At 43.3% G+C, this 20275-nt stretch overlaps 1 protein-coding gene across 1 annotated transcript; it reads left to right on the plus strand.

The window, feature by feature from the left end:
- The first annotated feature begins 3848 nt into the window (after nt 1-3848).
- On the plus strand, nt 3849-19006 carry LOC133906120 (E3 ubiquitin-protein ligase UPL1-like). Its single transcript, XM_062347907.1, has 17 exons — nt 3849-4014; nt 4158-4299; nt 5994-6089; nt 6174-6377; nt 6458-12986; nt 13154-14232; nt 14332-14628; nt 14721-14928; nt 15023-15279; nt 15364-15635; nt 15958-17068; nt 17149-17295; nt 17398-17478; nt 17570-17795; nt 17884-18023; nt 18210-18316; nt 18436-19006. Exons 2-17 carry the CDS (start codon nt 4189-4191, stop codon nt 18536-18538), a joined length of 10968 nt encoding a protein of 3655 aa, XP_062203891.1. The 5' UTR covers nt 3849-4014; nt 4158-4188; the 3' UTR covers nt 18539-19006.
- The last annotated feature ends 1269 nt before the right edge of the window (nt 19007-20275 follow it).

The raw sequence follows: 20275 nt of genomic DNA on the forward strand, positions 1-20275 counted from the left end.
TGTGCTCTTATTATCCTGTGCTCTGGTATAAAAGGTGTCCCTATTTATGTCGTATGCTTCAAATGTCATGACTGTGTGACTTGGCCATCTTACCAAACAACCAATATTGTCCTCTGTTTAACTATTATTACTAAATCGCGCTGCCAACCAGTTGTTGAAGCTGCAGTTGTGCTGTTTTGTGATCCAAACCTCCGTACGGCATGGATTCTCTCTGTGATCCAAACTTATGCATGTCGATATGCGGGGCTACTTCAGTCATGTGTTGTAAGACTGTAAAATGGGCTTTAGATAACGTGGCAAAGTCAGCAATAATTGATTTCCTACCTATTGTCCCCTTCCCATCCAGTCTCCCCTCATGGCGAGACATGGGCACACCAATTGGTTTGAGCTGCTCTATGTAATCGATGTAGAACTCGATTACCTCTTCGGTTGTGTAACCTTGGATGATTCGGCCCTCCGGATGAGATCGGTTCCATACATACTTCTTAAGAATTCCCATATACCTCTTAAACGGGTACATCTGACATAGGAATACTTGGCTGCATATCTTTATCTCTCTCATGAGGTGAACGCTTACATGAACCATGATATCAAAAAATGACGGAGGAAAGTACATCTCATGATGACACATTGTCTTCACCATATCGGCCTGTAAAACATCAAGTACTTCGGGATCGATGACCTTTTGAGAAATTGTGTTGAAGAAGTAACACAACTTGGTGATTGTGTCTCGGAGATAGGTCAGCTGGATATTTCAGATTGCAACATGAAGCATCTGTGTCATCAACACGTGACAATCATGGGACTTCATGCTAACCAATTTCAAATCTTGCATTGAAACAAGTTTCAAAATGTTGGCAAAGTAAACGGACGGAACTTCCACACCATGCAAGCACCGACATAGTTCGGTTCTCTTGATCTTTTTCAGATTATAGTAGGCTAGAGGAAGCCTCGTTCTACCTTTTTCAGAGGGCTCAGGTGCCAACCCGGGCCTGATCTTCAAATCAACCAAGTCAAGCCTTGTGTTGAGGCCCTCCTTCGTCTTGCTTGGAATATTAAGTAAAGATCAACCAAGCTTTTGCATATGTTCTTCTCTACATGCATGACCACGATGCAGTGGTGAACTTCATGGTGCTTCCAATGCGGTAGCTCCCATAATATCGATCTCTTCTTCCACATGCCACCGGTATCTTAGATTTAGTACTTTCCTTTCCAAACACAACATCGATATCTTTAACCATATTGCGCACCTCTTGACCACTGTAGTGCCTTAGACATAAATCTCTCTCCCTCGTTCCGTCGAATTGTTTCTTCATGTTGCGATACAGATGATACCTGTTAAGGAACCTACGGTGGCGCATGAACACTGTTTTGCTCAAGTGGGGCAGCCACATACTCACGGTATCATCTAAGCAATGAGGGCACGTTGTGTCTGCTTGTTTACTCATGCCCGAAAGGTTACATAGTGCAGGCAAATCATTGATCGTGCAGAACAACAAAGCGCGTAGTGTGAAATTCTCCCTTTTGTGTGCATCATATACTTGCGCCCCTTCGTTCCAAAGTGTTTTTAGATCTTTCACTAATGGTCTTAGGTATACATCAATATCGTTCCCAGGTTGTTTCAGGCCTTAGATAAGCAGCGTCATCATCAAGTACTTCCGCTTCATACATAGCCAAGGAGTTAGGTTGTAAATATTGAGAACAACTGGCCAAGTGTTATGCTTGCTGCTCATGTTCCCAAAAGGATTCATCTCGTCCGTGCTAAAAAAAAAAACCTTATATTCCTCTGTTCTGCACCAAAGTCATCAAAGATCGTGTTGATGTTTCTCCACTGGGGAGAATTGGCATGGTGCCTTAGCTTTCCATCTTGCTTGCGGCCCTTCGAGTGCCAGCACAATAATTTGGCATCTTTTCTATTCGCAAATAAACGTGTACCTCGTATCGAGCTTTGATACCATAAGTGCACTTCCTTGGACGACATGGTTCTATAACCCTATTCCCTTTCACTTGATCCTGGACCTTCTCTATCCATTCACCTTCGAGACCGTACAGTAAATCCTGAAAGTTAGAAGTAGCACTATGACACTGCATTCAAATTCATGATACAAGTTACATGACACCTAAATTTACCTTAATCAACCTGTAAACAAGCAACCATGCTCAGTTTTTACCTTTGTCATCTCTTCACAATAGAAGTAAGGAGAACCCCAGAATGTTCACAAAGCACGCTTCGCTTCCCACAGTTGCACAATGGAGGATTCACTGCACGTCTTTTGCTCACTTTCAACTTCTATTTATCCGTCAGTTTTGGTAGATTCGGTGGAGGAGGAACCAACGAACAAACTTGTCATATGGCTTCAGATACTGAGTAAACCGTTTCACCTTCAAAATCCTAGGATCATACATCTCAAGCCCATCAATCTATTGGAAGAAGTAGCACATCTTTCACTCCTGCAAATTATTAAAATATCATATCAGCAAAAGTCATGCTATATGTGTCTACCCTAACCCATAATAAATATACACTCACATGACAATTCTTGCATATGTAGTAAGCGCAGCCAGTAGTATCTTCATGTAGCAACTGAAGAACCACAGCAGGCCTACCACAGTCACAGGTCAGGATAGAGAGAGAGCAGGAGGAACGGGACATCTTTGCAATTAATATTGGGATGGATGTATCGTTAGGTTGTGCTGAGTCAAAACAGTAGGCCTGGCCTGGTCGACAAGAGATTCTAAAACTCGTACTCTTTGATGATATATATCCACTTTTTCTTACGCTACAAATTGGAAGTCATACCGTACAACTGCACGAATACGAATCTATTACGAATTTAACATGCACCAAACACTCTTAGAATCAACCCTACCATATATGATTTAATTTTCTATGCTCGAATAATTGCGTGCAACAAATTCCACATGATACACCTGCGTAATTATACATCCATAACACGAAATATGACCTCCGATCTAACCTGAAACATACAAATTTCATAAATCATCATGAATACAATCTTAAACCCTAACTACCCTTCAAATAACAATGTAAGCCAAAAAAATAAAAAATAATTAGAGGGAATGGGCAAATTAACTTTCTACAACACTTTCCTGTGAAATCATCTCAAATCGGGTCCGATTGGAGGAGGAAAGAGCGTGGGAGGGGACGCCGAAGCCACCGTCTGTGCTCGCACGCGGCTGGAGAGGAAAAGGAACTACACGAGAGAAGGGCCAAAGGCAACCCTTTGTATGCAACTGAGACGCCAAAAGGATTGGCGTGACAGGCGGTTGCGACAACCCTATGGCGTGACTCAAACCTGCCACACCGATGACGTGTGGCATGGCACAGGGACGGCCACCAGCGTGGCACGCCAGACTCTTTAGTGTGACAAAAAGATTATTTTTTGAAATTTTAGATTCCTATGTATTGTTATTAAAATAGACTAAAAAAATTCCGTCCTTTCGCTGCATCCAGAGTCTAAATCCTGCCTGTTGTCTTCGAATCTTGGCTTGGGTATCCTGATCTAAAAGGATGAACATCGCACTTTTCAGCGCCCTAGCCCAGCTCAGCCAGAAAAAGGAGAGCCCTGAAGCCACTGCCCAGATTTTCTGCCTGCGGCAATGAAGCCTCCCGAAGCCTTCCCAAAAGGAAAATAGAAGAAAACTCCCGAACCCGACGCCTGGAGTCTCACTGGAAACCGCAAAGCCGAACCCGGACCCGGTCCAGGTCAGCCCTGGCCTGGCCTGGCCTTGCCCGTCACGCGCCGGGCCCGTGACCTTCCGTGCAGCGCCAGTGCGCCTCCCGTTTTCCTCCGCCTCCTCGGAAAGAAAAAGCGAAGCGACCCGAGCCTCCTCCAAGTTTCCTCAACCCTCCTCCCTCTTCACACCCCACAAACAACCACCGCAACCCACCCCCCCCCCCCTCTCTCTCTCTCTCTCTCGTCGCTGCTTCTGAATCCCCTCCGCCGGCCTCCGCGTCCGATGTGCGTGCCTCGCCGGGCCGAAACCCCAGCGGTACGGGTGCTCGCCCCCCCTCACCGGCCCGAGAGGACCCCTCCCTCACGCGGTGATCGGGCCTGCGGGGCTAGGGTTTTCGTGAGATTTCGAGCGGGTTTTTGTTCCCTTGTTACTGATTTTGTCGGCGGCGGGTTTTGCAGGTGAGGCGCAGGTGAGGGGTCCCGATCGGAGATGGCGGCGGCGGCCATGGCGGCGCACAGGGCCAGCTTCCCGCTGCGCCTGCAGCAGATCCTATCCGGGAGCCGCGCCGTCTCGCCCGCGATCAAGGTCGAGTCCGAGCCGGTGAGTCATCGGCGCTCTCCCCTCCATATCGGGCTGCTTGCCGTCGTTTTGTTCTAGGGTTTTGATCGGGGCGCGTGTAGAGGCGATGCGGCCTTGTTGCTGGTCTCCCTGCATCGTACCCTGGTCGTGGGCTAGGGTTTTGATCGTGCGCTGCTGTTGCTGTTGTGCTGCGCCGTAGGTGTTGGGTTTAGTTGTTGCTCGGATGGAGGGTCTCGCTTGTTATCGCTGTTAAGTGTGGGGATAGGTGGGGTGGTGGGTACAGTTAGCACCGTTTGAAGAGATGCCATGTTTGGCACTTGACGGTGATGGTAGAATCAACAGTGCTTCAGTTATATGAAGTCTCGTGCAGTCATGCATGTTCTCTTATGATGCTATTGTAGTGCTATACTCGCTGGTGTTAGTTTGCTGATTAAGTGGCGTGTGTGTCTGCGCTTGGTATTTTGGTTGCTGCTATCCTAATCCTAAAGGTTTAAGGAGTTTTAGTATCCCATTCTCACTTTGGTGACTCTGATTTCTGGTGCCTGTGTGGTGAGAGCAGGTAAAGGCTTTTTATGGATTTGCTGTTGTCTAGGTTATGTGTTTTACAGCTTGGCTGCTATGGGGTTCATGTTTTTTGGGCCTTTAGTATTTCTGTTTTTTCTTAGTTATTTAGTTGTTTCAGATCCAAAACTTATGAGTAACAACAGAACGTCACATCCTGCAACTTTCTTATACTTTTTATGGTTTAGGGCTTTATGCGCCTGGTTGAGGCCAGTACTTGCGGTAGATTTGCAGGACATTTATAAATTAACACTGGTCATGTCACAGTTTGATATTCACACCCTGCTTGGTGGCTTTTGTAGTACTGTTTCATCTTGTTATGCTTCCATGGTGAGGTTGATCAATTTTTGCCACATGTTCTTATGGGTTGTTCTTAGCCAATGTAGCTGTTTATGCTTGTGATTTGGACACCTGATTTGCTTTGAATAACGACCAGCATTATGGCATAGTAGTTGTAAGACACTGGGCAGCACGTTCCATACATCGATTGTTCGCACTTCACCTGATTTTATAGCTGTGGGCGAGGAGAATTTGTTATTGCCACAATTCTACTTACTGTTGGCACTTTTTGTGGGAGGTTCTGCTTTTGGTTCTACACTCTTATTGGTGACTGGTAACTTTGGCTTGTTGGTGGTTTGTTCATGCTACAATGAGCTTTTGTTGTTGCTTAAGGGACATTTGTTTCACCACTGAAGCTGTAATGGTCTGTTCACCCCTTAAGGAGCTTGCATGGTCACCATTTGGGCAAACTTCCATGTTTCATTCACCTCAAAGAACCACCATAGCCATTGCAGTGCATGGATATACAAATACAGTGTACTCTATTGTAACAAATAATGTATATTTTACACATCGCTTTTTCAGGATCATGTGGTTTCATATGACATAAGGGCATTCGTTATGCTTGTTGTTTCTTGAAACTCTTATCTGTTTCTTGTGCTGTCTGTCTGAACATGTTTGCAAAATTTCTTATGGCTCTTATCCATGATGTATTTGTGAATACGATCCTTTGTTGCTGAATGCTGACAAATTATTCTGTATGTGTTTGTATTGCAGCCTGCAAACATTTTTTATTGCTCTTATCCTTGGTGCGCCTGTTAAAACGATCCTTTGCTGAATTCTGATAAATTATCCTTTATGTGTTTGCATTGCAGCCTGCAAACGTTAAAGCATTTATTGATCGAGTAATCAATATTCCGCTACATGACATTGCCATACCACTATCAGGCTTCCGTTGGGAATTCAATAAGGTGACTTTCTTTATTAAACTCCCTATTTTATATTTGGGCTTGCTTACTTTCGTATAGTTGCTTACTTTTGGCACTTGGTCACAGGGAAATTTTCACCACTGGAAGCCTTTATTTATTCATTTCGACACATATTTCAAGACATACATTTCTTCTAGGAAGGATCTTCTTTTATCTGATGATATGGCTGAGGCTGACCCTTTGCAAAAAAATACCATCTTAAAAATTCTAAGAGTTATGCAGATTGTTTTGGAAAATTGCCAGAATAAAAGTTCTTTTGCTGGTCTTGAGGTGAGCTTTTCTTTGTGCTGTTGTCTCGTCGTGATCTTAGAAAGATTTGGCTCTTATTAATTCATTGTCCTTTTTATCAGCATTTTAAGCTTCTCCTGGCATCGTCAGACCCTGAGATAGTTGTAGCAGCTTTGGAAACTCTTGCTGCACTGGTGAAAATAAATCCCTCAAAGTTGCATATGAATGGAAAGCTTATTAGCTGCGGAGCTATAAACAGCCATCTTCTATCATTGGCCCAAGGATGGGGCAGCAAGGAGGAAGGTCTAGGCTTATATTCTTGTGTTGTGGCAAATGAGCGAAATCAGCAGGAGGGTTTATGCTTATTCCCAGCAGACATGGAGAACAAATATGATGGTACACAGCACCGTCCTGGTTCAACTCTTCATTTTGAGTATAATTTGAGCCCTGCCCAAGATCCTGATCAAACTAGTGGCAAGAGCAAGTCATCTAATTTGTGTGTGATACATATTCCGGACATGCATCTTCAGAAGGAGGATGACTTGAGCATACTGAAGCAATGTGTGGACAAGTTCAATGTGCCCCCAGAGCACAGGTTTGCATTGTTTACAAGGATAAGATATGCCCATGCCTTCAATTCTGCACGGACATGTAGGCTGTATAGCCGCATAAGTCTTCTTTCCTTCATTGCTCTGGTGCAATCCAGTGATGCTCATGACGAACTCACATCTTTCTTTACAAATGAGCCAGAGTACATAAACGAGTTAATCAGGCTTGTTCGTTCAGAAGATTTTGTTCCTGGGCCCATTCGTGCACTGGCTATGCTTGCGCTGGGAGCACAGCTAGCAGCATATGCATCATCTCATGAGCGTGCTAGGATACTGAGTGGGTCAAGTATAATTTCTGCTGGTGGAAATCGTATGGTCTTGTTCAGTGTCCTGCAGAAAGCAATATCATCACTCAATAGCCCTAATGATACCTCATCTCCTCTAATTGTTGACGCCCTTCTTCAATTTTTTCTGCTTCATGTACTGTCTTCATCAAGTTCTGGGACTACGGTTAGAGGATCAGGGATGGTTCCTCCTCTCTTGCCCCTACTGCAAGATAATGATCCTTCCCATATGCATCTTGTCTGTTTGGCAGTGAAGACTCTCCAAAAGCTGATGGAGTACAGCAGCCCCGCTGTTTCTCTGTTTAAAGATTTGGGTGGTGTAGAGCTTTTGTCTCAGAGGTTACATGTAGAAGTGCAGCGTGTTATTAGTACTGCTGATGGTCATAATTCAATGGTTACTAATGATGCAGTGAAATCAGAAGGGGACCACCTGTGCTCCCAGAAGCGATTGATTAAAGCTTTGCTCAAGGCATTGGGGTCTGCTACATATTCTCCTGGAAATCCTGCTCGTTCTCAAAGCTCCCAAGATAATTCATTGCCTGTCTCACTTTCCCTTATATTTCAGAATGTAGAGAAGTTTGGGGGTGACATTTATTTTTCGGCAGTTACTGTTATGAGCGAGATAATTCATAAGGATCCTACATGCTTTCCTTCTTTGAAGGAACTTGGTCTTCCAGATGCTTTTCTGTCATCAGTGACTGCTGGGGTAATGCCATCTTGTAAAGCTCTTATTTGTGTTCCTAATGGCCTGGGTGCAATCTGCCTCAATAACCAAGGACTCGAGGCTGTCAGGGAAACTTCAGCGCTACGTTTTCTTGTAGACGCCTTCACTAGCAGGAAATACTTGATACCAATGAATGAGGGTGTGGTCCTTCTAGCTAATGCAGTGGAGGAGCTTCTTCGTCATGTGCAATCCCTGAGAAGTACTGGTGTTGACATCATTATTGAAATAATCAACAAACTTTGTTCATCTCAGGAAGATAGAAGCAATGAACCAGCCATCTCTGAAGAAAAAACAGATATGGAAACTGATGTTGAAGGTCGTGATTTAGTAAGTGCTATGGATACCAGTGTGGAGGGCACTACAGACGAGCAGTTTTCTCATTTGAGCATTTTCCATGTGATGGTATTGGTGCACCGGACAATGGAAAACTCTGAAACATGTCGGTTATTTGTTGAAAAGGGAGGTCTACAAGCTCTTTTGACACTCTTGTTGAGGCCTAGCATCACACAGTCCTCTGGAGGGATGCCTATTGCTTTGCATAGCACGATGGTATTCAAGGGCTTCACTCAGCATCATTCTACTCCGCTTGCACGTGCATTTTGCTCCTCTTTAAGGGAGCATTTGAAGAATGCATTGCAGGAACTCGATAAAGTTTCTAGCTCAATTGAAATGACCAAGTTAGAAAAAGGAGCCATCCCATCTCTGTTTGTTGTTGAATTTCTGCTGTTCCTAGCTGCCTCAAAAGATAATCGTTGGATGAATGCTTTGCTCTCAGAATTTGGAGATGCCAGCAGGGAGGTTCTTGAAGATATTGGACACGTTCACCGAGAAGTGCTTTGGCAAACTTCGCTTTTTGAAGAAAAGAAGATAGACTCTGAAGCCAGTTCATCTCCTCCAGCAAACGAGGGCCAGCAACTTGACTTGTCTGTCAGCGACATTGATGATAACAGATACACTTCTTTCAGGCAATATCTTGATCCACTTTTAAGGCAAAGGGGTTCAGGGTGGAACATTGAGTCTCAGGTGTCTGACCTCATTAATATCTACCGTGATATTGGTCGTGCAGCTAGTGACACTCAGAGAGTTGGTACTGATAGATATTCTAGTCCAGGGTTGACATCAAGTTCCCAGGACCAGTCTTCCAGTTCATCCGATGCAAATGCTAGCACAAGATCAGAAGAGGACAAGAAAAGATCGGAGCATTCGTCCTGCTGTGACATGATGAGGTCTCTTTCATACCATATCAACCATCTTTTTATGGAGCTTGGGAAAGCAATGCTGCTCACATCTCGTCGAGAAAACAGTCCTGTAAATTTATCCCCATCTGTTATATCTGTTGCTAGCAATATTGCTTCTGTCGTGTTGGAGCATCTCAATTTTGAGGGGCACACAATCAGTTCCGAGAGGGAGATTACTGTTACCACAAAGTGCCGATACCTCGGGAAGGTGGTTGAGTTCATTGATGGAATATTATTAGACAGACCAGAATCTTGTAATCCAATTATGGTGAATTCATTTTATTGCCGTGGTGTCATTCAGGCCATCCTAACCACGTTTGAAGCTACCAGTGAGTTGCTCTTCACGATGAGCAGGACACCGCCTTCTCCTATGGAAACAGATAGTAAAACTGGGAAGGAAGGAACCGAGGTGGATTCTTCATGGATTTATGGTGCCCTCTCCAGCTATGGTGCAATTATGGACCATCTTGTGACCTCATCATTTATTCTCTCTTCATCAACTAGACAATTACTTGAGCAGCCTATTCTTGATGGAACTGTTAGGTTTCCACAAGATGCTGAGAGGTTCATGAAGTTGCTTCAGTCAAAGGTGTTGAAGACAGTTCTTCCCATCTGGGCCCATCCCAAATTTTCAGAATGCAACATTGAGTTGATCAGTTCAGTCACGTCCATCATGAGGCATGTTTGCTCTGGGGTGAAAGTGAAAAACACTGTTGGCAACGGTGGTGCTCGTTTGGTGGCTGGTCCACCCCCTGATGAGAATGCAATTTCATTGATTGTAGAGATGGGTTTTTCTCGTGCCAGGGCTGAAGAAGCATTAAGACAAGTTGGAACAAACAGTGTTGAAATAGCAACCGACTGGTTATTCTCACACCCGGAGGAACCACAAGAGCATGATGATGAACTTGCTCGGGCTCTTGCAATGTCTCTTGGGAATTCTGATACATCTGCACAACAGGAAGATGGTAAGTCCAACGATGTTGAGCTGGAAGAAGAAACAGTTCAGATGCCTCCCATAGATGAGATATTATATTCATGTCTTCGACTGCTTCAGACAAAGGAAACATTAACTTTCCCAGTCAGGGACATGCTTGTGACTATCAGCTCACAGAATGATGGCCAAAACCGAGTAAAGGTGCTTACATATTTGATAGATAATCTGAAACAGTGTGTGATGGCATCTGAGCCTTTAAAAGACACTGCATTATCTGCTCTTTTTCATGTTCTTGCTTTGATTCTCCATGGAGATACTGCTGCCCGGGAAGTTGCCTCAAAGGCAGGTCTTGTGAAGATTGCTTTGGATCTGCTTTGCAGCTGGGAGTTGGAAACTAGGGAAACTGAGATGACTGAGGTTCCGAATTGGGTAACTTCCTGTTTTCTTTCTGTTGATAGGATGCTCCAGCTGGATCCAAAGTTGCCAGATGTTACAAAGCTTGATGTACTGAAAAAGGATAATTCAAATACGAAAACATCACTTGTGATTGATGACAGCAAGAAAAAAGATTCAGAATCCTTGTCAAGTGTAGGGTTATTGGATTTGGAGGACCAGAAACAACTTTTGAAGATCTGCTGCAATTGCATTCAAAAGCAGTTGCCTTCTGCTACCATGCATGCCATTCTTCAGCTCTGTGCTACACTGACGAAAGTCCATGCAGCCGCTGTTTGTTTTCTTGAGTCTGGTGGACTGAATACGTTGCTATCTTTGCCGACAAGTAGCTTGTTTTCTGGATTCAACAACGTGGCTTCTACAATCATTCGCCATATTTTGGAGGATCCCCACACCCTTCAGCAAGCAATGGAGTTAGAGATACGTCATAGTCTCGTCACGGCTGCTAATCGACATGCAAATCCCAGGGTTACCTCACGCAATTTTGTCCAGAATTTGGCATTTGTTGTATATAGGGACCCAGTGATATTTATGAAAGCTGCCCAAGCTGTGTGCCAGATTGAGATGGTTGGAGACAGACCATATGTTGTTCTGTTGAAGGATCGTGAGAAAGAAAGGAGCAAGGAGAAAGAGAAGGAAAAGTCGGCTGACAAGGATAAAGCAACAGCTCCTGTCACGAAGGTAACTTCAGGGGACGTAGCTGCAGGATCTCCTGCAAATGCTCAAGGGAAACAGCCTGATTTGAATGCAAAGAATGTGAAATCTCACCGCAAGCCACCACAAAGTTTTGTTGCAGTTATAGAACATCTCTTAGATCTGGTTATGTCCTTCGTTCCACCACCCCGAGCGGAGGATCAACCTGATGTTGATGTTGTCTCCGGTAATGCCTCATCTTCAGACATGGATATTGACTGCAGTTCTGCAAAAGGGAAAGGGAAAGCTGTGGCTGTCACGCCTGAAGAGAGTAAGCATGCCATCCAAGAGGCTACTGCATCCCTTGCTAAAAGGGCATTCGTCCTAAAGGTTCTTACGGATGTATTGTTGACTTATGCATCATCCATCCAAGTTGTTCTTCGTCATGATGCTGAGTTGAGCAGCATGCATGGCCCTGATCGGACAAGTACTGGTCTAATTAGCGGTGGAATTTTTAATCATATCTTGCAGCATTTCCTTCCTCATGCTATAAAGCAAAAGGAGAGGAAAACTGATGGAGATTGGAGGTATAAATTGGCAACAAGGGCTAATCAGTTCTTGGTGGCTTCATCTATTCGTTCTGCAGAGGGTCGAAAAAGGATTTTTTCTGAAATCTGCAGTATATTCGTTGAGTTCACCGACTCTTCTACAGCTTACAAAGCTCCAATATCAAGGATGAATGCATATGTTGATTTGCTGAATGATATTTTGTCAGCCCGCTCACCAACTGGCTCCTCGCTGTCAGCAGAATCTGCGGTTACATTTGTTGAAGTTGGTCTTGTTCAATCTTTATCCAGAACCCTTCAAGTTCTTGATTTGGATCACCCTGATTCAGCGAAGATTGTTACTGCTATTGTTAAGGCCCTGGAGGTGGTAACTAAGGAACATGTTCATTCAACAGATCTTAATGCCAAAGGAGAGAACTCATCAAAGATTGCCTCTGAAAACAACAATTTAGATCCGTCATCTAATAGGTCCCAGGCTCTTGACACAACTTCTCAGCCCACTGCAATGGTTACTGATCACAGGGAAACATTCAATGCTGTTCAAACTTCACAAAGTTCAGATTCAGTAGCAGATGATATGGATCATGACCGTGATATGGATGGAAGCTTTGCTCGTGATGGTGAAGATGATTTTATGCATGAGATGGCTGAAGATGGAACAGGTAATGAATCTACAATGGAAATCAGATTTGAAATTCCACGCAATAGAGAGGATGATATGGCTGATGACGATGAAGACACTGATGAAGATATGCCAGCAGATGATGGTGAGGAGGATGATGAAGAAGATGATGACGATGATGAAGATGAAGATGAGGAGAATAACAATCTGGAGGAAGATGATGCCCATCAGATGTCTCACCCTGACACAGATCAGGATGACCGTGAAATGGATGAAGACGAATTTGATGAGGATCTGTTGGAAGAAGATGACGATGAAGATGAGGATGAAGAAGGAGTCATCCTTCGCCTGGAGGAGGGGATTAACGGAATTAATGTGTTCGACCACATTGAAGTTTTTGGAGGGAGCAACAATTTGTCTGCGGATACACTGCGTGTGATGCCTTTGGACATCTTTGGTACAAGACGGCAAGGCCGTAGTACATCCATATACAATCTTCTTGGAAGAGCAAGTGATCATGGTGTTGTTGACCACCCGCTTTTGGAAGAGCCTTCTTCGATGTTGCACCTTCCACATCAAGGGCAACCAGGTATCTCTTGCCTCCATTACAATCTACCCCTTCCACAAATTTGCTTTTTCCATCTGCAAACTAGAACGAAAATCTGTTAGATTGTTGTGTAATTAATCCTGCTAGCCTGTTACATATACACAGTGTCAAGTCTGGCGTGCATGGCTAATTCAGATTTTTTTTTTCAGAAAATCTAGTTGAGATGGCTTTCTCTGATCGAAATCATGAAAGTAGCTCCTCTCGTTTGGATGCTATATTCCGTAGCTTGCGAAGTAGCCGGAATGGACACCGTTTTAATATGTGGCTAGATGACAGTCCGCAACGCAGTGGATCTGCCGCCCCTGCAGTACCTGAAGGCATTGAAGAGTTGCTTATCTCTCATTTGAGGCGGCCCACTCCTGAACAACCTGATGGTCAGAGAACACCTGGCGGTGGTGCTCAAGAAAATGACCAGCCCAACAATGGATCAGAAGCTGAGGCAAGGGAAGAAGCACCAGTAGAACAAAATGAAAACAACGAAAATGCAGTTAATCCTGTTGTTAGATCTGGGCTAGATGACTCAGAAAGTTCTGGCCCTACACCTCCTCACAGTGACACACTTCAAAGAGATGTGTCTAATGCAAGTGAGCATGCTACAGAGATGCAGTATGAACGTAGTGATGCAGTCACACGTGATGTGGAAGCAGTCAGCCAAGCGAGCAGTGGCAGTGGTGCTACTTTGGGGGAGAGCCTCAGAAGTTTAGAGGTCGAAATAGGAAGTGTTGAAGGGCATGATGATGGCGACCGGCATGGGGCTTCAGATCGGCTACCTTTGGGTGATATGCAGGCAGCTGCTCGATCACGGAGGCCGTCTGGAAGTGCTGTGCCAGTAAGCAGCAGAGATATATCTCTGGAAAGTGTTAGTGAGGTACCTCAAAATCCAAACCAAGAAACTGATCAGAATGCTAATGAGGATCAGGAGCCTAATAGACCTGCAGACACTAACTCAATTGATCCTACATTTTTGGAGGCTCTTCCAGAGGACTTGCGAGCTGAAGTTCTTTCTTCACGTCAAAACCAAGTGGCTCAGACTTCTAATGAGCAACCTCAGAGTGATGGCGATATTGATCCTGAATTCCTTGCCGCACTTCCCCCTGATATCCGAGAAGAGGTTCTAGGTCAACAACGTGCCCAAAGGTTGCAACAATCACATGAACTAGAAGGACAGCCAGTTGAAATGGATACTGTTTCAATTATTGCAACGTTCCCCACAGAAATTCGTGAAGAGGTATAGTTGGTTTCGATCTCTGTGAGACTGTCTCATTTCTGAACGTTTTGCTCTTACTGTTTCTCATGGTCTCTTTACATATATTGATTCTAATTACAGGTGCTTTTGACATCTCCGGACACTCTACTAGCTACACTTACACCTGCTCTAGTTGCTGAAGCCAACATGTTGAGGGAGAGATTTGCTCATCGGTATCATAGTGGTTCACTTTTTGGCATGAACTCCAGGAACAGGAGAGGTGAGTCCTCCCGACATGGTGAAATTATCAGAGCAGGCCTTGATAGAAATGCTGGTGATTTCTCTCGATCAACTAGCAAACCAATTGAGACTGAAGGTGCTCCTCTTGTTGATGAGGATGCCCTAAAAGCTCTTATTCGGTTGCTTAGAGTTGTTCAGGTAATATCACTGTTTCTTCTCTGAGTTTTGTATTGTTTTGGAGTGCCGGGAACACTTCATGTAATGGTCTTTGCTCCTATTATTATTTGCAGCCTCTATACAAGGGTCAACTGCAGAGGCTTCTCTTGAACCTTTGTGCTCACCGGGAAATCAGAAAGTCCTTGGTTCAAATTCTAGTGGACATGCTTATGCTTGATCTTCAGGGTTCTTCAAAGAAATCGACAGATGCAACTGAGCCGCCGTTTAGGTTATATGGATGCCATGCAAATATCACATATTCACGTCCTCAATCTTCAGATGGTAAATAAGTCTTTCACCCTTCAATTTTTTAGGCAGTTGGTGCTCTTGATATTTACTAAACCAATCAAATGCATTCTCCTGTTTCTGTAATTAGGTGTGCCTCCTTTAGTGTCACGTCGTGTGCTCGAAACATTGACATACTTGGCAAGAAGTCATCCAAATGTTGCCAAACTCTTGCTTTTTCTTGAATTCCCTTGCCCATCAAGATGCCGTACTGAAGCACTTGATCAGAGTCGTGGCAAAGCTATTCTTGTAGAAGGTGGTGACGAACAGAAAACCTTTGCTCTTGTTCTGCTGTTAACTCTGTTGAATCAGCCACTTTATATGAGGAGCGTAGCTCATCTTGAACAGGTGAAAGATTTTTCCTTGCTTTTTCTTTTGGATATTTAATTATTTTTCACCCTCGTTTTCCTTAGCCTTTTGTAACATGTGCAGCTACTAAACCTTCTTGAAATTGTCATGCTTAATGCCAAAAATGAAATTAATCAAGCTAAGTTGGAAGCATCATCTGAGAAACCATCTGGACCCGAGAATGCAAAACAAGATGCCCAAGATGATGCCAACGTTTCTGGATCATCTGGATTAAAGTCAAATGCTGAGAATAGTAGCAAAGCCCCTGTTGATAACGAATATAACCTGCAAGCTGTTTTGCAAAGTCTTCCCCAACCGGAGCTTAGATTGCTATGTTCATTGCTGGCGCATGATGGGTATGTATTTAAGCGATTTTTTTCAGCGATTCATACAATTAACTCTTTTCCTCATTGGCTGCATTCATAATCTAACTTTGGTGAATTTCTTCAGTGATTCATGCAATTCTTTCTTTCCTTATTGGCTACTATGCTACCGTTCTACTTTCTTCTCATAAAAAATGAGAATTATGCTGCTAGCTCTACACTTCCTTTTGACCTGTTTTTGTTGGATAACCAGTAGCCATATACTGTATCAAATTGTCTTATATCAATTCGTTGTTTCCTTGTAATCTTTATTTCTTACATATCGTGGTAATGGATGTTCTTTTTGTTTTTTCAGACTGTCAGACAATGCATATCTCCTTGTAGCAGAAGTTTTGAAAAAGATTGTAGCTCTGGCCCCTTTCTTCTGTTGCCATTTCATAAATGAGCTTGCACGTTCAATGCAAAATTTGACACTTTGTGCGATGAAGGAGCTTCGCTTGTATGAGAATTCTGAAAAGGCTCTTCTTAGCTCTTCATCAGCCAATGGAACTGCAATTCTTAGAGTTGTGCAGGCTTTGAGTTCTCTTGTCACCACTCTTCAAGAGAAAAAGGATCTGGAACTTCCTGCTGAAAAGGACCATTCAGATGCAGTTTCCCAGATTTCTGAAATTAACACAGCATTGGATGCTTTGTGGTTGGAGCTGAGCAACTGCATAAGCAAAATCGAAGGCTCTTCGGAATATGCATCAAATCTAAGTCCTGCTTCTGCAAATGCAGCTACATTAACAACAGGTGTAGCACCTCCATTGCCCGCTGGAACCCAGAACATATTACCATATATAGAATCGTTTTTTGTGACATGCGAGAAATTGCGTCCTGGACAGCCTGATGCTGTACAAGAGGCATCAACTTCTGATATGGAAGATGCTTCAACATCTAGTGGTGGGCAGAAATCATCTGGCGGTCAAGCCAGTCTTGATGAGAAGCACAATGCTTTTGTTAAATTCTCAGAGAAACACAGAAGATTGTTGAATGCATTCATCCGCCAAAACCCTGGGTTGCTGGAAAAGTCATTCTCGCTAATGTTGAAAATCCCTCGCCTGATTGATTTTGACAACAAACGTGCATATTTCCGGTCTAAAATCAAGCATCAGCATGATCATAATCATCATAGTCCTGTGAGAATTTCTGTGCGCCGTGCATACATTCTTGAGGACTCCTATAATCAACTTAGAATGCGCTCACCTCAGGACTTGAAGGGTAGGCTTACTGTTCATTTCCATGGAGAAGAAGGAATTGATGCTGGTGGGCTCACAAGAGAGTGGTATCAGTTGCTATCACGAGTGATTTTCGACAAGGGTGCCCTTCTATTTACGACGGTGGGGAATGATTTGACATTTCAACCTAATCCTAATTCTGTATATCAAACTGAGCACCTCTCATATTTCAAATTTATTGGACGAGTGGTGAGTTATGATGCTCCTAGTTGTATACTTATTACTTTATATGAATATTGTTCTTATTTCTAAAGTTTATATTCCACCAGGTTGGCAAAGCCCTCTTTGATGGCCAACTTTTGGATGCCCATTTTACTAGATCTTTCTACAAACACATACTTGATGCCAAGGTTACATACCATGACATTGAAGCCATCGATCCTGCGTACTACAAGAATTTGAAATGGATGCTTGAGGTATGCATTTCTCTGCATACCCTGGTTATTTGGCTTGTTCCTGGTAATTTTGTCAACAGTTGATCATTCAGATGTAACCTGTTCTATGTTTTCTGTGTACAGAATGACATAAGTGATGTTTTGGATCTCACCTTTAGCATGGATGCGGACGAAGAGAAGCTGATATTATATGAGAAGGCAGAGGTATTGGTGGCTCCCCCCCCCCCCTGCCGCGTGCGCACACAACCTGTGGCTCCTCTTTTCTTTAATCTAAGTCCTAAGTCATACTTTTCAGGTGACTGATTGTGAGTTGATTCCTGGAGGGCGTAACATCAGGGTAACCGAGGAGAATAAGCACGAATATGTGAACCGGGTAGCAGAACATCGTTTGACCACTACAATTAGGCCTCAGATTAATGCATTCATGGAAGGATTTAATGAACTCATTCCACGGGAGCTGATATCTATCTTTAATGATAAAGAGCTTGAACTGCTAATCAGTGGCCTTCCAGATATTGACTGTGAGTTTTACAAATATGATTTAGGGTTGTTGAATGATGTAGTTTTGTATGGATCTAATTTACTTTGTTTTGTATGTTTTGCTTTCAGTGGATGATTTGAAGGCAAATACAGAATACTCTGGCTACAGCATAGCTTCTCCGGTTATTCAATGGTTCTGGGAAATCGTCCAAGAATTCAGCAAGGAAGACAAAGCTCGGTTCCTCCAGTTTGTGACTGGCACATCAAAGGTATTGCTGATAGCACCTTCCCTGATTTGTTGCCTGTTCGGTGATGATATAATATCTGGATAACCATTCCAGTCTGCACCTCAAGTTTGGCTTATGACTTCTTATAATTGGCAAACAGAAGTATAAACATGATGTATGGAATCTTCCCGCATCCATGTGTTGCTTACACATTGAGTTGAACTGTAGGTACCTCTAGAGGGTTTCAGTGCACTCCAAGGTATCTCTGGGCCACAACGGTTCCAGATACACAAGGCCTATGGCAGCACCAACCATCTGCCTTCAGCTCATACTTGGTAACGCATCTGCTCTTTCGCTTTGTTGCGCTTTACTATGAAAAAGACTTGGCAGGCACCAGAATCTGTCTAGTTTACTGACATTCAACTCTGGTATGTAAACTTTTTGCTCACTGCAGCTTTAACCAACTGGACCTGCCTGAGTACACATCCAAAGAGCAGCTCCAGGAGAGGTTACTATTGGCTATTCACGAAGCAAATGAAGGTTTTGGATTTGGTTAATCAGTCACCCGCGCGCTTGTGCGTGCTTTGTTGGGGAGCTTGTACAGATACTGTAAGAGTTGCAATAGGTGAGCAGGACGTGAGCTGTACTTTTCCATGTTATGTATTCCACTGGCCTGCCAGCACCAAGCTTTGGCACTGGTCCCAGCGAGGCTCTTACGGTTGTTGGGAAACGGCCCTGATGGAACATGTCCAGGATTGAAGAATGTGCAGGGAGGAGCGGCAGTGTTGAAAGCTGGCAACTATTTGATGTTCATAATATTCATTTTCCCTTTTTGGTCGTTTTTCGACCGTTGCCCCATTAATAGTTTTCACCTTGTTACATTGGAATTGGCTCCGAAGGGTTTTTGTTTTACCATGTTATCTTTTAAGTTTGTCTTGGGGGGCAAAGACAGGTGTAACTGAACATTATGTCGAATGCAAGTTTCTGTGTCACGCTGCCAATGGATTCTCCATATTGGTGTGATAGCTCCTTGGTAAAATCTGCCGTCTGTGGTGCCCTTCTGTTGGCAATTTGAACTGTTGGATCTTGGTTGTGCGTATCATGTACTGTGAACTTGCAGTTCCCTGTGTCCAGACTGCGATTCCCCGCGGTTTCACTGAATCATGGATGCCCGGCGATTGCATCTCTTTCACGTATAGCTTCGTCTCGCCCTCTTGGTACATCGTTCCTGTCGCTCTCAGCGCTCTACCCGAAGGGAGCTTCAACCAGAGGATCATGTGCAGTCCTTGAAGGAGCTTGCGCCACCGTCCGCTTCCTCCACCTACCTACTCCGATTCTCTCCCTCACCAAAAAACAGAAGAATGCTTTGTGGCGCTGGCTGCCAAGTCTTCAGTTTTAGGATACACGTGGAGCACCAATAGATATTTGTGGATTTATGCTAGTATAATTTAATCAACTAATTAGTTATTTTGATTAGATAAAAAATAGCTAGTTAGTTAATTAAGTTAAACTAAAATAAATTTACGGATCGCTCTACATCCATCCCTACTCAGTTTATTCCATTAGAACTGGGTTTGATATTCATTATTTTTGTTAGGAGTGGTAGATTTGAGGTTAATATTTTTGAAGTTGAGGTTGAGATTCGCTGAACCGAGTTACGATATCATAGGTTGGATTTGAAATATTTTGAAATTAAGATGATTTTGGAAACACATTTGAAATCTTCAAATTTGAATTGATTTGTTTTCTATTTGAGTTGAAACTCAATAGCACGATTCAAACATTTCTTGATTTCAAGGTGATATATTTTTTTTAAACTTGCCGGCTCCGAATCTACCCTGACTTTTATTTTTATAAATATAATTGTGAAACAGAAATATCATGTTATCTTTGTGACAAGTCACTCAAAGTTTGGTTTTTATTTCCACAAATCCGTTTGGGGTAAATAACCTCCCAATCCCATAGGGGCGGGCCCCATTCAATTCAAGGGCATTTAATTGAATGCCCAAATTTTTAAGAAAAAAATCAATTATATAGTCTACATATCAATATATCATGCATATGCCGTGAAAAATGGATGAAACGGCACATATTAGTAGCCTAAAGACATAAGAACAAAATTTGCATTTTAGGAGAGGATGAATTCTAGTGATATGTTTGCACAACGATTCAAAAATAGTGTGACATAATCAACTTTGCCCAATTTTTCATTAACATTCAAAATTTGAATGCCCATCATGCAAGTTCTAGGTCCGCCATGGAGTCCCATAAGTTCTCTCGGTAAAGTGAGATAT

Source organism: Phragmites australis, chromosome 23 (genome assembly GCF_958298935.1).
Source record: "Phragmites australis chromosome 23, lpPhrAust1.1, whole genome shotgun sequence".
NCBI classification, from domain to species: domain Eukaryota; kingdom Viridiplantae; phylum Streptophyta; class Magnoliopsida; order Poales; family Poaceae; genus Phragmites; species Phragmites australis.

Excerpts from the sequence above, each read along its gene's own strand:
- LOC133906120 (XM_062347907.1), top strand. The coding sequence starts at position 4,189 with ATGGCGGCGGCGGCCATGGCGGCGCACAGGGCCAGCTTCCCGCTGCGC. Across the intron at positions 6,378-6,457 it reads GTTCTTTTGCTGGTCTTGAG|CATTTTAAGCTTCTCCTGGC; the intron begins GTGAGCTTTTCT and ends CCTTTTTATCAG. Across the intron at positions 17,796-17,883 it reads TGGCCTTCCAGATATTGACT|TGGATGATTTGAAGGCAAAT; the intron begins GTGAGTTTTACA and ends TTTTGCTTTCAG.